General features: G+C 44.1%; 1 protein-coding gene and 1 long non-coding RNA gene across 4 annotated transcripts in view; one reads left to right on the top strand and one right to left on the bottom strand.

Moving 5' to 3' along the window:
* Positions 1-17,480, top strand: part of dtl (denticleless E3 ubiquitin protein ligase homolog (Drosophila)) — a 43,474-nt gene that overhangs the window by 20,856 nt on the left and 5,138 nt on the right. For both annotated transcript variants that reach the window (XM_070889509.1, XM_070889508.1), the window contains 3 exons: positions 1,695-1,807; positions 5,480-5,569; positions 6,404-6,518. In XM_070889509.1, the coding sequence (XP_070745610.1) occupies positions 1,695-1,807; positions 5,480-5,569; positions 6,404-6,518 (318 nt within the window). The remainder of the gene's footprint in view (positions 1-1,694; positions 1,808-5,479; positions 5,570-6,403; positions 6,519-17,480) is intronic.
* The window catches only part of LOC139273114 (uncharacterized), a 28,490-nt gene continuing 11,100 nt past the window's right edge, over positions 91-17,480 (bottom strand). The window contains exons 4-5 of one of the 2 annotated variants that reach the window (XR_011595019.1): positions 6,303-6,488; positions 5,471-5,678 (exon numbers count right to left, since the gene is read on the bottom strand). This is a non-coding gene — a long non-coding RNA (uncharacterized lncRNA). Of the gene's footprint in view, positions 1,992-5,470; positions 5,679-6,302; positions 6,489-17,480 lie in introns of those variants that run through there. The other variant, XR_011595020.1, reaches the window with a different exon arrangement.

The raw sequence follows: 17,480 nt of genomic DNA, 5'->3' as shown, positions 1-17,480 counted from the left end.
TCCTTTTTCAATCATCAAGCACATTTTAAAATCTGAACTAGATTATCTTTTCTATGAAATCTATATCTGCATCCTTTAATTTTCCAACTTGCCTATTCTTTTAAAAGTAATTGAATGTATAAAATGTTTTGAGACCTTTTGATGTGAAAGATGCTATGAAGATGTCATTATGATTTTATGATGTTCACAACCCACGGTAGGCCTTGCTTAAAGATTCTGATGAATAACTTAACTCAGAATAATGCATAAGCTGCATTTACACTACAACTAGCATTGGTGCAACATTAAGAATTTGTAATGTAAATTTAGAGTCCATGTCCAGACTAACTGGAGTAAAGGTGTGTTGAGACTTTCCTTCAGCAAGGCTTACTCTAAAAAGAAAAAAAGACTTACATTTATATACTTTACTGCAATCAGAACTTTGGGCAATAACTTGGGGTTTGCACTACAATTCTTGCATTGATGCAAAGTGAAACTGCTGCACACCAAGACAACAATTGTAAGGTGAACACAAAAGAACTTGCATATATTTATAGCGCCTTTCATGACCTCAGGACTTCCCAAGTTGCTTTACAGCCAATTAAGTACTTTTTGAAATGTAGTCACTGTTGTAATATTGGGAAATGTGACAGCAAATTTACATACAGCAAGGTCCCACATATTCCGACCATTCTAAGTTGCAATTTTTCTTGTGTATTCTACAGTGGAGATTCCAAAACCAGTGCGTTATTTGCCATTGAGCCCATGAGGCAGGCAGCATAGACAGGCTCTTTAAATGCCACAGCATATTTATGTAGCAGAGTTACACTATCAGTGACTGAATAAAATGATACAGAACCACCATCACAATCGAGACACACTCTGACAGTTTGAGGTGAACCTCTGCTAATTTCTGTTTTTTTCCCGTTGTGCCAAGCTGAGAGGCTGATGTTGTACCACTGTAAATCACCAGATAATCTGTTTGTATTGTTGGTTGAGGGATAAAAGTTGATCTCCTCTGCTCTTTGGAACGTGATCTTTTACATTCACCTGCCTTATCGGCAGGAGAAACAATTTTCCAAAGTGATAACTGAGGTGATGGACCTAGAGGCAAAGTCTACAGGCAGTTTTGTTTTTAAACCTGCCTTTCCTGAAGTCTCCCTATAATCCATTGTATTACTGGCTGAGGGAATGAGCTGGAGATTTGTTCCAGGTCTAGCTGACTACATTAAAGTTTGCAAGATCCTCCCCAGTGTGAAGGAATTCTATTTTGTGTGCCACATTCCCTGTGAAAAGCTTAATTTGCCTTGACTGCACTGCATGAGATTAGAACATATCTGTGTGAGGAAATATGGGCACAGATCAATGAGCTTATAATGCACTGTACATTCTTCGAATGTCTGATTTTTGACTTCACTTGCATTGACCTCTTCGTTTAGTCCGAACATGACTTACTCCATTTACCAAGTTCCGAATCACAGTCAAGACAACAGTTAGAGACTTTATGCCACTGATGGAGAATGTGACCTAATGGGGAATATAAGTAAAGAAATAAGTAGCATTATCATTCTTGATCTATTCTGCACGTTTTTAAAAATTTCCAACATTTTAAGGCCTAAAATCTGATGCTAAGTTGCACCAAGCCCAGGTCAGATTTTAATTCATGGCATTTCTTCGACCTCCTTTTACTGATTGCTTTTCTCTCTCTCTCATAGTGGCAACCTTCAGTGGTCACCAGAACTCCACCTTTTATGTTAAGGCCAGTCTTAGTCTGGACGATCAGTTCCTCCTCAGTGGGTCCACTGACCATAATGCCTACATCTGGAAGGTGAGTGATTGCTGTGCAGTTAGAAGTAAAAGCAGGTGCACTCAGCCAAAATGCCTGTTAATGCCATACAATATGCATTGAAAAGCACTCCAGGCTGAGCAGACACAGTTGTTATTACAATCCAATGTCACATTAAAAAGCTTCTCCTCTTGCCTTCCCCCTTCTCGACCGTGGTACAGATGCACTGAAACCAAATAAATTGCATTGAGTTAATATAAGCCACAAGATATCAGTTTCTTGCAATTTAAAAAAAAAAAGTACACTTCTGCCTCTTCAACTTTCTGCTTTCCTGAATGTGCCGGTTCACACTGCTACATGGTTTGATGGGACCTCCTCCTACCATACCTAAATGCTCATTCTTTATGCGTGATGCTTGTCAGCAAGTTATTTGTCCAATTGCAGGGAAGGGGGAGGAAAGCGGGGTCGTCATATTCAAGCTTGGTCCTGTCATCACCCAATGCAGACACTCTCATTTCCAGTAGAAACTACTGAATCATAATGAAGTATGGGAAACTTGTCGTTTGCCTGCTCTCTCCCCCTCCCAAGCCTCGGGTTGCTGAGATGCATCATAGTGTCCTTGCTGCCACTTTAGCAGTAATCAGATTAGCTAACTGCATCGACCAGGAATCTTGTCTCAGAACATTCTGGAAGAGGGGCTATGAATTGGGTGGATTATTACGTTATTGCATGTGACTAGACCCATTATTCTTCTGCATAAGCCTGGGATGGGTTGCATTCAGTTCAGGATCTATTAGTACTTTTAGTATAGCCGAGGTTAAAGTTCAGGGTCTTTGCGTAAGTTGCTCCAGTGACTCACTAAATTAATCTTGTGTCCAGCACTCTTGCACTGTAAAACTGCATATTTCTTCCTGGTAGATTTTTCATGTTGGAGTTCAGTGTGACAGCCAATCTATTAATTGTCACATCTGCGTTAGTGCTGAAATGGATGGTAACTCATCAGGAAATTGAAAGCCTGCAGAAGTGTTGCAGGAGGTTAGGAATCTTCCTGTGGTTGTTTCTTCAAAAGACTGAGAAAGGGAAACATGAGATTTATGGAGTTGGCTCATTTGTAATGATTTTCTCCAGCTCAAAGTTGCCTATTTCACCAGGAGAGTGAGTCTTTTAAATCCTTTAAATGTTTTCGTCTTCAACAATCTTCCCTCGACTGTGAAAGTGTACAATTAATTTCAGTCTGGGACAATGGGCCCAAGTTTCCGATGCTGCTGAAAACGGCGCACGTCCGTGATTTACATAACCTGTCTGAAGAAAATAAGTGTGCCGAAATCTTACCGGGGAATTCTCCGGTCGTCCTGGAGCGTGGTGTAGCGCAGCGGAGTCTCCCTGGGGCGGAGCAAGTTGATCGCAGCCAGCAGGGGGGCAGGGCTAGGGATCAGCGTTCTTCTGAGTGCCAGCAGCGTTGCGCATGCGCGTTGGAGCGTGCAAGCAATGGCTCAGCAGGGCGTTCCGTCCTCCGCCCCCCCCCCCACCCCCCCCACCCCCAGTCTTTGAATGGTGTGAGGACCGGGGAGGTGATCGGTGGGGGAGAAGCATGGGAAGGGATGGAGGAGCATGGGTTGGGGGGTACTCGAAATGATCGGAGGACCGGAGGAGAGAGCAGGGGTGCCTATACCAACTGGGGAGCTGGAGGAGTGAGGTTCCGGGGTTAAGAATGATCGGGGGGCTGGAAGAGAGAGCAGTCTGTCTTTGAATTATATCTCAAAGTGCAGGCAGGCAGACCCAAGCTGCAACATGGTGTCCTTGGACTGACCTCTACTTTTAAGGCCAGATGTTGGGAAATGTCATTCAGATTGAAGGTTTTCAGAATTGCACATTACAGTAATCATTTATTCAGCCTCTGTCCAGCCTCTCTCTCTCTTCTCCACCCCTCACTGACAGAGAGAGAGAGAGAGAGACTGACAGATAGAGACACGGAGCGAGGCTGACAGAAACACCTTCCCTTCACATGAAGCTAGGACTTCTACTTTTTATTATTGATTGGTTGCTTATTACTTTGGTCTTGGTGCTTTCGGTGCAGAGTTCCTTCTATTTTTTATTAATTAATTGCTTATTACTTTTTGTGCTTCGTTTAGTGCTTGGTGCTTTAAATATACTGCTTTGTTTTGTGCTTAAAATGTACTTTGCTTCTTTAATGTTGTTGTGAAGGTGTTTAGTGCTTTGGAAAATCCTCTAAATTCCCTTCTCTTCCACTCCCCACCCCCGTTATGATGTTGACGTGTCCTTTGTGTTTGATGCTTCCGCACCCCCCCTGCCCCCCCCACTGTCTCTGGCTGTGCCTGCACTAAACTTAATTCTAGGTACGGTTTTACAGAACTTACAAAAGTGGACACTTACTCCATTCTGTTAGTTTGAAGTAAGTTTTCGCTGCCGAAACTTGCAAAAAAGTGGCTGGACACACCCCACTTTTTGGGAAAAAAATACCTGAACTAAAACAAACCTAAACTAACTCACTAGAACTGGAGCAAACTAAGTGCCGAGAATTGCAATTTCTAAGATACTCCAAACTAAACTAGTTGCTCCAAGAAAACTGGAGCAACTCCACCCGAAACTTGGGCCTAAATGTGACTCCACGTTGAAATGAGCAGGAGTCCATTTAGCCAGCACCTTCAGATGTCCTCTGATAGCTCAGTGAATGTGTGCATTGAGGTGTGAGAAACTGAGCCACACAAACCAGGAGGCACTGTGGTTTGATCCTTTCTCTGTGCTGCGTTAGCTGATCCTAGCTGGGGCAGCGGTGGAGTGCTGCAGCTGGCCTCAGCATCTAGGTTGGGGAGGTAGAAAAATCAGCCAAGGTTGCTGCTCTTGTTTGCTAGCCAGTGACTTCTACTGGAAAGGTATTGCATGTACGTTAGATCAGAATAGGATTGAACTTGATTATGCTGCCTTCCATAATTAAACCGGTTAATGTCACAATTTTGCATCACAATGAAGGTTTCATGGGGCTGTCTTTTGAACTACACCACAGCATGAATTCACCACCTTCAGAAAAGGAGGAGGGGAAAGAGGAGATATTGCAAATGATGAACTTGTCACAGCTGCATCCAGTAGATTGTGCAGTTCGAGTAAATTGGGTGAGCAGGAAACCTTTTCTCCACAAGAGATCTGCTCCAAACTGCCCTGTATTCTCCTTTGATAAGTAGGACAGTTTCCAGGCCCCTTGTTATTCATATCTTTTCACCATCTGCTGAAAGTGGGTGAACTTGCATTAGGAAAACCTGACCAAATGAGCCTATTCTTATAAAATTAGGGATATTTGAGCTAAGAATTGCTATATCCTTCCATCTTATCACTAAAACTTGGGTTACGCTTATGTGTCAAGAATTGCCTCATGATCCCAATCTGCTCTGGAGCATATTTGGCAGCATTCTGATCGAGACAGTGTCAAAGGGTTGTAATGCCGTACCATTTAGTCACAGTGACTGCATGCTTATGACAACTTCACAATAATAATTTGAGTCTGAGCTGCAGCACTATCATTGGAACGTGTCCCACCTGTGGCTTTCTTTCATCTGAATACAGTATGGGATTTATAATTGCATCAATGAGAACAAATCAAGCTGAACATGATGCTACACTGCAGCAGATGATGTTTGGCTTGTTGAATTATCCAGCTTTAATGCAAATCAATTAATTTCCAATACCTCGTTATTTCAGGTCTCTGATCCTCATCATCCTACAACAGTGCTCCGGGGGCACTCCCAAGAGGTGACCTCTGTGTCCTGGTGCCTTTCAGATTTCACAAAGGTCAGTGTGTGCACGCTTGTGATCTGTTCCAGTCAGTGTTTAAAGGTGTTTCACTGTCAATTTGGCACCAAATCAACTTTTCTTCTCTGTTGTCGAGTGAAGTCTGACACTGGCCAAATTGTAAAAAGGATAACTGGTTAATCGGCTGTGCTGCTTAGGAACTTGCCCAAGGAAAAATAGTGGAAATTCTGCTTACTTGAAGCTACCATTTTAAGTCAAATCACCAACACTAATATTTATTCAATTCATTTTGGAAAAGTTAAACCTTTTTTGTTTCTGTTAAGTGTGTAACAAATTATTTTTGAAATAAATAACTTCAGACTGGCCATGTTTGTTGTTTGACTTTACAACACAGACTAGTGAGTTGGTCAGCTCACATTTGAGTCAATAGAGGGTGGTCTAGAAAAGCTAAGTGATTCTGCTAAATTTCACTGAAGATGTGCTGCTATTGTCACTGTGATCAACTAATCCTTACCACTCCAAAATAAGAATCTTAATGTGCGCTATTAAACTCCTAAGTGTAATTGAATCGTGTTTGGAGGTAGCTGGGCGTGCAGATGCATCTTTAATCTGGTCTTCAAAGAAATGCAATTATCTTGGGTGACCATTCTAGAATTTTGCTTCATCAGCAATGGGCTTATTTTAGTAAACAAAAAAAATATCCATCAAAGGCTGGAAAGGGTTTACATTCTAAAAGATAAAATGTATAACTACATGAAGATAGTTTATTTACGGTAAGTCTCTCGGGCACACGCATGTAGTTTTTTTTCTCTCTCCTGTTTGCAGTTGTGGTTTTGGAGTTCAATAATTCCATTTCTCTGTCTCCTCCTTTAGATTGCCACTTGTTCTGATGATAATACTGTTCGAATCTGGCGTCTCGATCGAAAAATGGATGTGTCACGGTCAGATTTGGTGGGGTCTGCATGCCAGAAGAAGCATTTGGAGAAAGGTAAAATAGATATTAGATCCACTAAAACCTGGAGCACATGACTTGGTCTTTGGAGGGAACAGTCTTCTATATGTTAATAGCGTGATTTGACTTGTATGTGTGTGTGTATGTATATATTTATACATTACCACAGCTGCAATTAATCAACCCCTTTTGTAATAAAAAAACATTGACTGGACAATACGTTTTCTTTATGTAATGCTTCTTGGGCAGGTTGTGCTAAACAAAACTAATCGTCCAGAAATTGCGGTCGAATGCTTCCTGCGGGCAGATGCCTCTGACCTGAAACATTTCTATGAATGTACCTGGTGGTTCCAGATGTACGCAGACTTGTGGTCCTGGGACTCTACGCGAAGGCCTGCGTAGAGACCCACGTATCCCAGGGACTTGAGCGCTTCATACGCGCCCCTGGGATCACGTGGGCCGACCCAACCAATCAACGTAAGGGAATCCCCATTCATACTTGAGTTCTGTATGTACAGAACTCAGCAAAAGTATAAGAATGTAAGAAATAGGAGCAGGAGTAGGCCATTTGGCCCCTCGAGCCTGCTACGCCATTCAATTAGATCATGGCTGATTTGATCTTGGCCTCAACTCCACTTCCCTGCCTGCTCCCCATAACCCTTGACTCCCCCATCGTTCAAAAATCTGTCTATCTCTACCTTAAAAATATTCAATGACACAGCCACCACAGCTCTCTGGTAGAGAACTCTAAAGATTCACGGCCCTCGTGAGAGAAGAAATTCTTCCTCATTTCAGTTTTAAATAGGCATCCCCTTATTCTGAAACTATGCCCTCCAGTTCTAGATTCCCCCAAAGTGGGGAAAAATCCTCTCTGCATCTACCCTGTCAAGCCCCCTCAGAATATTATGTTTCAATAAGATCACCTCTCATTCTTCTAAACTCCAATGAGTGTAGGCCTACGTTTCTTCATAAGACAACCCTTTCATCTTGGGAATCAACCTAGTGAACCTTCTCTGAACTGCTTCCAATGCAAGTATATTCCTTCTTAAGGAGACCAAAACTGTACACAGTACCTCCAGGTGCAGTCTCACCAACACCCTGTACAGTTGCAGCAGGACTTCCCGACTTTTCTACTCCATCCCCCTTGCAATAAAGGCCAACATCTCCAAGTTTGCATATGACACTAAGCTGGGTGGCGGTGTGAACTGCAAGGAGGATGTTAAGAGGCTGCAGGGTGAATTGGACAGGTTAGATGAGTGAGCAAATGCATGGCAGATGCAGTATAATGTGGATAAATGTGAGGTTATCCACTTGGGTGGCAAAAACATGAAGGCAGAATATTATCTGAATGGCGGCAGATTAGGAAAAGGCAACGAGACCTGGGTGTCATGGTACATCAGTCATTGAAAGTTGGCATGCAGGTACAGCAGGCGGTGAAGAAGGCAAATGCTATGTTGGCCTTCATAGCTAGGGGATTTGAGTATAGGAGCAGAGAGGTCTTACTGCAGTTGTACAGGGCCTTGGTGAGGCCTCATCTGGAATATTGAGTTCAGTTTTGGTCTCCTAATCTGAGGAAGGATGTTCTTGTTATTGAGGGAGTGCAGCAAAGGTTCACCAGACTGATTCCTGGGATGGCAGGACTGACATATGATGTGAGACTGAATCGACTGGGCTTGTATTCACTGGAATTTAGAAGAATGAAGGGATCTCATAGAAACATATAAAATACTGACGGGACTGGACAGGTTAGATGCAGGAAGAATGTTCCTGATGTTGGGGAAGTCCAGAACCAGAGACACAGTCTAAGGATAAGGGGCAAGCCATTTAGGACTGAGATGAGGAGAAACTTCTTCACTCAGAGTTGTTAGCCTGTGGAATTCTCTGCCGCAGAGAGTTGTTGATGCCAATTCATTGGATATATTCAAGAGGGAGTTAGATATGGCCCTTACGGCTAAAGGGATCAAGGGGTATGGAGAGAAAGCAGGAAAGGGGTACTGAAGGAATGATCAGCCATGATCTTATTGAATGGTGGTGCAGGCTCAAAGGGCCGAATGGCCTACTCCTGCACCTATTTTCTATGCATGTTTCTAACATTCCATTTGCCTTCCTAATTACTTGTTGTACCTACATAAGAACTTAAAAAATAGGAGCAGGAGTAGGCCACCTGGCCGCTCGTGCCTGTTCCACCATTTAATAAGATCATGGCTGATCTGATCATGTACTCAACTCCACTTCCCTGCCTGCTCCCCATTCCCTTATCGCACAAAAATGTGTCCATCTCTGCAATGACCCAGCCTCCACAGCTCTCAGGGGCAGAAAATTCCATAGATTTACAACCCTCTGAAAGAAGAAATTTCTCCTCATCTCCGATTTTAAATGGGTGGCCACATATTTTGAGACTATGTCCCTTAGTTTTAGTTTCCTCTATGAATGCAAATATCCTCTCTGCATCCACCTTGTCGAGCCCCCACATTATCTTATGTTTCGATAAGATCACCCCTCATTCTTCTGAACTCCAATGTGTATAGGCCCAACCTACTCAACCTATCTTCATAAGTCAACCCCCTCATCTCCAGAGTCAACCTAGTGAACCTCTTCTGAATAGTCTCCGGTGCAAGTATATCCTTCCTTAAATACGGAGACCAAAACTGCACTCAGTACTCTAGGTGTGGCCTCACCAATACCCCATACAGTTGTAGCAGGACTTCTCTGCTTTTATACTCTATCCCCCTTGCAATAAAGGCCAATATTCCATTTGCCTTCCTGATTACTTGCTGTACCTGCATACTAACTTTTTGTGTTTCATGTACAAGGACACCCAGGTCCCTCTGCACTTTGCAAATTTTCTCAATTTAAATTATAATTTGCTTTTCTATTTTTTTTTTTGCTGAAGTGGATAACCTCACATTTCCCACACACTCCATCTGCCAAATGTTTGCCCACTCATTTAGCCTGTCTATATTTCTTTGCAGATATGTTGTGTCCTCCTCAGAACTTGCCTTCCCACCCATCTCTCTTATCAGCAAACTTGGCTACATAACACTCGGTCCCTTCATCCAAGTCATTAATATAGATTGTAAATAGTTGAGGCTCCTGCGGCACCCCACTAGTTACTGGATGCCAAACTGAAAATTACCCATTTATCCTGATTCTCTGTTTTCTGATAAGTTAGCCAATTCTCTATCCATGTTAATATTACCCCTAACCCCATGAGCTCTTATCTTGTGCAGTAAACTTTTATGTGGCACCTTATCGAATGCCTTCTGGAAATCCAAATACACTACATCCACTGATTCCACTTCGAAACATAGAAAATAGGTGCAGGAGTCGGCCATTCGAGCCTGCACCACTATTCAATAAGATCATGGCTGATCATTCACCTCAGTACCCCTTTCCCACTTTCTCTCCGTACCCCTTGATCCCTTTAGCCGTAAGGGCCATATCTAACTCCCTCTTGAATATATCCAATGAACTGGCATCAACAACTCTCTGCGGTAGGGAATTCCATAGGTTAACAACTCTCTGAGTGAAGAAGTTTCTCCTCATCTCGGTCCTAAAATGGCTTACCCCCTTATCCTTAGACTGTGACCCCTGGTTCTGGACTTCCCCAACATTGGGAACATTCTTCCTGCATCTAACCTGTCCAGTCCCATCAGAATTTTATGTTTCCATGAGATACCCTCTCATTCTTCTAAACTCCAGTGAATACAGGCCCAGTCGATCCAGTCTCTCCTTATATGTCAGTCCTGCCATCCCGGGAATCAGTCTGGTGAACCTTCGCTGCACTCCCTCAATAGCAAGAACGTCCTTCCTCAGATTACGAGATCAAAACTGAACTCAATATTCCAGGTGAGGCCTCACCAAGGCCCTGTACAACTGCAGTAAGACCTCTCTGCTCCTATACTCAAATCCCCTAGCTATGAAGGCCAACATAGCATTTGCCGCCTTCACCGCTTGCTGTACCTGCATGCCAACTTTCAATGACTGATGTACCATGACACCCAGGTCTCGTTGCACCTCCCCTTTTCCTGATCTGTCGCCATTCAGATAATCTGCCTTCCTGTTTTTGCCACCAAAGTGGATAACCTCACATTTATCCACATTATACTGCATCTGCCATGCATTTGTTCCCTCACCTAACCTGTCCAAGTCACCCTGCAGCCTCTTTGCATCCTCCTCACAGCTCACACCGCCACCCAGCTTAGTGTCATCTGCAAACTTGGAGATATTACACTCAACTCCTTCATCTAAATCGTTAATGCATATTGTAAATAGCTGGGGTCCCAGTACAGAGCCCTGCGACACCCCACCAGTCACTGCTTGCCATTCTGAAAAGGACAAAAGGACCCATTTATCCCAACTCTCTGCTTCCTGTCTGCCAACCAGTTCTCTATCCATGTCAATACATTACCCCCTAGGGGATTTGAGTATAGAAGCAGAGAGGTCTTGCTGCAGCTGTACAGAGCCTTGGTCTCCTAATCTGAGGAAGGACGTTTTTGCTATATTGAGGGAGTGCATAGAGGTTCACCAGACTGATTCCCGGGATAGCTGAACTGACGCATGAGGAGAGACCGGATAGACTGGGCCCGTATTCACTGGAGTTTAGAAGGATGAGAGGGGATCTCATAGAAACATATAAAAATCTGACGGGACTGGACAGGTTAGATGCAGGAAGAATGTTCCCGATGTTGGGAACCAGGAGTCACAGTCCAAGGATAAGGGGTAAGCCATTTAGGACCGAGATGAGGGGAAACTTCTTCACTCAGAGTTGTTATCCTCTGGAATTCTCTTCCGCAGAGAGTTGTTGATGCCAGTTCATTGGATATATTCAAGAGGGAGTTAGATATGGCCCTTACGGCTAAAGGGAACAAGGGGTATGGAGAGAAAGCGGGAAAGGGGTACTGAGGTGAATGATCCGCCATGATCTTATTAAATGGTGGTGCAGGCTCGAAGGGCTGAATGGCCGACTCCTGCACCTATTTTCTATGTTTCTATACCATGTGCTTTAATTTTGCACACCAATCTTTTGTGTGGGACCTTGTCAAAAGCCTTTTGAAAGTACAAATACACCACATCCACTGGTTCTGCCTTGTCCATTCTACCAGTTACATCCTCACAAAATTCTAGATGATGTGTCGAGCATGATTTCCCTTTCGTAAATCCATACTGACTTGGACCGATCCTGTCACTGCTTTCCAAATGCACTGCTATTTCATCTTTAATAATTGATTCCAACATTTTCCCCACTACCGATGTCAGGCTAACCAGTCTATAATTCTGTTTTCTCTCTTCCTCCTTTTTTAAAAAGTGGTGTTACATTAGCTACCCTCCAGTCCATAGAAACTGATCCAGAGTTGACAGACTGTTGGAAAATGATCATCAATGCATTCACTATTTCTAGGACCACTTCCTTAAGTACTCTGGGATGCAGACTATCTGACCCTGGGGATTTATCGGCCTTCAATCCCATCAATTTGCCTAACACAATTTCCTGACTAATAAGGATTTCCTTCAGTTCCTCCTTCTCGCTAGACGCTCGGTCCCCAGTATTTCCGGAGGGTTATTTGTGTCTTCCTTCGTGAAGACAGAACCAAAGTATTTGTTCAATTGGTCTGCCATTTCTTTGTTCCCCATTTATAAATTCACCTGATTCTGACTGCAAGGGACTTCTGTTTGTCTTCACTAATCTTTTTCTCTTCACATATCTATAGAAGCTTTTGCAGTCAGTATTTATGTTCCCAGCAAGCTTCCTCTCATACTCTCTTTTCCCTCTCCTAATTAAACCCTTTGACCTCCTCTGCTGAATTCTAAATTTCTCCTAGTCCTCAGGTTTGCTGCTTTTTCTGGCCAATTTATATGCCTCTTCCTTGGATTTAACACAATCCTTAATTTCCCTTGTTAGCCACGGTTGAGCCACCTTCCCCGTTTTATTTTTACTCCAGACAGGGATGTACAATTGTTTAAGTTCATCCATGTGATCTTGAAATTTCTGCCATTGCCTATCCACCGTCAACCCTTTTAAGTATCATTCGCCAGTCTATTCTAGCCAATTCACGTCTCACCATCGAAGTAACCTTTCCTTAAGTTCAGGACCCAGTCTAAGAATTAACTATGTCACTCTCCATCTTAATAAAGAATTCTACCATATTATCGTCACTCTTCCCCAAGGGGCCTCACACAACAAGATTGCTAACTAGTCCTTTCTCATTACACATCACCCAGTCTAGGATGACCTGCCCTCTAGTTGGTTCCATAGAAACATAGAAAATAGGTGCAGGAGTAGGCCATTCGGCCCTTCGAGCCTGCACCGCCATTCAATGAGTTCATGGCTGAACATGCAACTTCAGTACCCCATTCCTGCTTTCTCGCCATACCCCTTCATCCCCTGAGTAGTAAGGACTACATCTAACTCCTTTTTGAATATATTTAGTGAATTGGCCTCAACAACTTTCTGTGGTAGAGAATTCCACAGGTTCACCACTCTCTGGGTGAAGAAGTTTCTCCTCATCTCGGTCCTAAATGGCTTACCCCTTATCCTTAGACTGTGACCTCTGGTTCTGGACTTCCCCAACATTGGGAACATTCTTCCTGCATCTAACCTGTCGAACCCCGTCAGAATTTTAAACATTTCTATGAGGTCCCCTCTCATTCTTCTGAACTCCAGTGAATACAAGCCCAGTTGATCCAGTCTTTCTTGATGGGTCAGTCCCGCCATCCCGGGAATCAGTCTGGTGAACCTTCGCTGCACTCCCTCAATAGCAAGAATGTCCTTCCTCAGGTTAGGAGACCAAAACTGTACACAATACTCCAGGTGTGGCCTCACCAAGGCCCTGTACAACTGTAGCAACACCTCCCTGCCCCTGTACTCAAATCCCCTCGCTATGAAGGCCAACATGCCATTTGCTTTCTTCACCGCCTGCTGTACCTGCATGCCAACCTTCAATGACTGATGTACCATGACACCCAGGTCTCGTTGCACCTCCCCTTTTCATAATCTGTCACCATTCAGATAATAGTCTGTCTCTCTGTTTTTACCACCAAAGTGGATAACCTCACATTTATCCACATTATACTTCATCTGCCATGCATTTGCCCACTCACCTAACCTATCCAAGTCGCTCTGCAGCCTCATAGCATCCCCCTCGCAGCTCACACTGCCACCCAACTTAGTGTCATCTGCAAATTTGGAGATACTACATTTAATCCCCTCGTCTAAATCATTAATGTACAGTGTAAACAGCTGGGACCCCAGCACAGAACCTTGCGGTACCCCACTAGTCACTGCCTGCCATTCTGAAAAGTCCCCATTTACTCCTACTCTTTGCTTCCTGTCTGACAACCAGTTCTCAATCCATGTCAGCACACTACCCCCCAATCCCATGTGCTTTAACTTTGCACATTAATCTCTTGTGTGGGACCTTGTCGAAAGCCTTCTGAAAGTCCAAACACACCACATCAACTGGTTCTCCCTTGTCCACTCTACTGGAAACATCCTCAAAAAGTTCCAGAAGATTTGTCAAGCATGATTTCCCTTTCACAAATCCATGCTGACTTGGACCTATCATGTCACCTCTTTCCAAATGCGCTGCTATGACATCCTTAATAATTGATTCCATCATTTTACCCACTACCAATGTCAGGCTGACTGGTCTATAATTCCCTGTTTTCTCTCACCCTTTTTTTAAAAAGTGGGGTTACATTGGCTACCCTCCACTCGCTAGGAACTGATCCAGAGTCAATGGAATGTTGGAAAATGACTGTCAATGCATCTGCTATTTCCAAGGCCACCTCCTTAAGTACTCTGGGATGCAGTCCATCAGGCCCTGGGGATTTATCGGCCTTCAATCCCATCAATTTCCCCAACACAATTTCCCGACTAATAAGGATTTCCCTCAGTTCCTCCTCCTTACTAGACCCTCTGACCCCTTTTATATCCGGAAGGTTGTTTGTGTCCTCCTTAGTGAATATCGAACCTAAGTACTTGTTCAATTGGTCCGCCATTTCTTTGTTTCCCGGTATGACTTCCCCTGATTCTGACTGCAGGGGACCTACGTTTGTCTTTACTAACCTTATTCTCTTTACATATCTATCGAAACTTTTGCAATCCGTCTTAATGTTCCCTGCAAGCTTCTTCTCGTACTCCATTTTCCCTGCCCTAATCAAACCCTTTGTCCTCCTCTGCTGAGTTCTAAATTTCTCCCAGTCCCCGGGTTCGCTGCTAATTTCTGGAAAATTTGTCTGCCACTTCCTTGGCTTTAATACTATCCCTGATTTCCCTTGATCGCCACGGTTGAGCCACCTTCCCTTTTTTATTTTTATGCCAGACAGGAAATGTACAATTGTTGTAGTTCATCCATGCGGTCTCTAAATGTCTGCCATTGCCCATCCACAAGTCAACCCCTTAAGTATCATTCGCCAATCTATCCTAGCCAATTCACGCCTCATACCTTCAAAGTTAGCCTTCTTTAAGTTCTGGACCATGGTCTCTGAATTAACTGTTTCATTCTCCATCCTAATGCAGAATTCCACCATATTATGGTCACTCTTCCCCAAGGGGCCTCGCACAACGAGATTGCTAATTAATCCTCTCTCATTACACAGCACCCAGTCTAAGATGGCCTCCCCCCTAGTTGGTTCCTCGACATATTGGTCTAGAAAACCAGCCCTTATGCACTCCAGGAAATCCTCCTCCACCGTATTGCTTCCAGTTTGGTTAGCCCAATCTATGTGCATATTAAAGTCACCCATTATAACTGCTGCACCTTTATTGCATGCACCCCTAATTTCCTGTTTGATGCCCTCCCCAACATCACTACTACTGTTTGGAGGTCTGTACACAACTCCCACTAACGTTTTTTGCCCTTTGGTGTTCTGCAGCTCTACCCATATAGATTCCACATCATCCAAGTTAATATCCTTCCTAACTATTGCATTAATCTCCTCCTTAACCAGCAATGCTACCCCACCTCCTTTTCCTTTTATTCTATCCTTCCTGAATGTTGAGTTCCCAGCCCTGATTATCCTGGAGCCACGTCTCTGTAATCCCAATCACATCATATTTGTTAACATCTATTTGCACAGTTAATTCATCCATCTTATTACAGATACTCCTTGCATTAAGACACAAAGCCTTCAGGCTTGTTTTTTTAAACACCCTTTGTCCTTTTAGAATTTTGCTGTACAGTGGCCCTTTTTGTTTTTTGCCTTGGGTTTCTCTGCCCTCCACTTTTCCTCATCTCCTTTCTGTCTTTTGCTTTTGTTTCCCTCTGTCTCCCTGCATTGGTTCCCATCCCCTGCCATATTAGTTTAACTCCTCCCCACCAGCCCTAGCAAACACTCTCCCTAGGACATTGGTTCCGGTCCTGCCCAGGTGCAGACCATCCGGTTTGTACTGGTCCCACCTCCCCCAGAACTGGTTCCAATGCCCCAGGAATTTGAATCCCTCCCTGCTGCACCACTGCTCAAGCCACGTATTCATCTGCGCTATCCTGCGATTTCTTGACATTTTGGTCGAGAAAACCATCCCTAATGCACTCCAGGAAATCCTTCTCCACCATATTGCTACCAGTTTGGTTAGCCCAATCTATATGGAGATTAAAGTCTCCCATGATAACTGCTGTTGCTTTATTGCACGCATCCCTAATTTCTTGCTTGATGCTGTCCCCAACCTCACTATTACTTTTTGGTGGTCTGTACACAACTCCCACGAGCGTTTCTGCCCTTTGGTATTCCGCAGCTCTACCCATACAGATTCCACATCATCCAAGCTAATGACCTTCCTTATTATTGCGTTAATTTCCTCTTTAACCAGCAATGCTACCCCACCTCCTTTTCCTTTCTGTCTATCCTTCCTGAATGTTGAATACCCCTGGATGTTGAGTTCCCAGCCTTGGTCACCCTGGAGCCATGTCTCCGTAATTCCAATTATATAATTCGTTAATAGTTGCCTGCGCAGTTAATTCGTCCACCATATTACGAATACTCCTCTCATTGAGGCACAGAGCCTTCAGTCTTGTCTTTTTAACACACTTTGTCCCTTTAGAATTTTGCTGTAATGTGGCCTTTTTTGATTTTTGCCTTGGGTTTCTCTGCCCTCTGCTTTTACATTTCTTCTTTCTGTCTTTTGCTTCTACCCCATTTTACTTCCCTTTGTCTCCCTGCATAGGTTCCCATCCTCCTGCCATATTAATTTAACCCATACCCAACAGCACTAGCAAACACTCCCCCTAGGACATTGGTTCCGGTCCTGCCCAGGTGCAAACCGTCCGGTTTGTACTTGTCCCACCTCCCCCAGAACCGGTTCCAATGTCCCAGGAATTTGAATCCCTCCTTCCTGCACCACTCCTCAAGCCACGTATTCATCTTAGCTATCCTGCTATTTCTACTCTGACTAGCACGTGATTACTACCTGAGATTACTATCTTTTTGAGGTCCTGCTTTTTAATTTAACTCCTAGCTCCCTAAATTCAGCTTGTAGGACCTCATCCCATTTTTTACCTATATCTTTGGTATCTACATGCACCACGACAACTGGCTGGTCACCCTCCCCCTCCAGAATGCGCTGCAGCAGCTCCGAGACATCCTTGACCTTTGCACCAGGGAGGTAACATACCATCCTGGAGTCTTGATTGCGGATGCAAAAATGGCTGTCTATTCCCCTTACAATAGAATCCCCTACCACTATCGCTCTCCCACTCTTTCCTGCCCTCCTGTGCAGCAGAGTCACCCATGGTGCCATGAACTTGGCTGCTGCTGCCCTCCCCTTATGAATTATCCCCCCCCCCCCCCCCCCCAACAGCACCCAAGGTGGTGTATCTGCTTTGGAGGGGGATGACCGCATGGGACCCCTGCACTACCTTCCTTCTGCTGCTCTGCCTGATGGTCACCCAATCCCTATCTGCCTGAGTAACCTTTTCCTGCGGTGTGACCAACTCACTAAACGTGCTATTCACCACTTTATCCACCCTGCTCATTACATTCTCTAAGAACTCAAGCAAA

Source organism: Pristiophorus japonicus, chromosome 9 (assembly GCF_044704955.1).
Source record: "Pristiophorus japonicus isolate sPriJap1 chromosome 9, sPriJap1.hap1, whole genome shotgun sequence".
NCBI classification, from domain to species: Eukaryota; Metazoa; Chordata; class Chondrichthyes; family Pristiophoridae; genus Pristiophorus; species Pristiophorus japonicus.
Note: the sequence above shows the minus strand (reverse complement) of the source record. Positions and strands in the feature narration are given on the sequence as shown.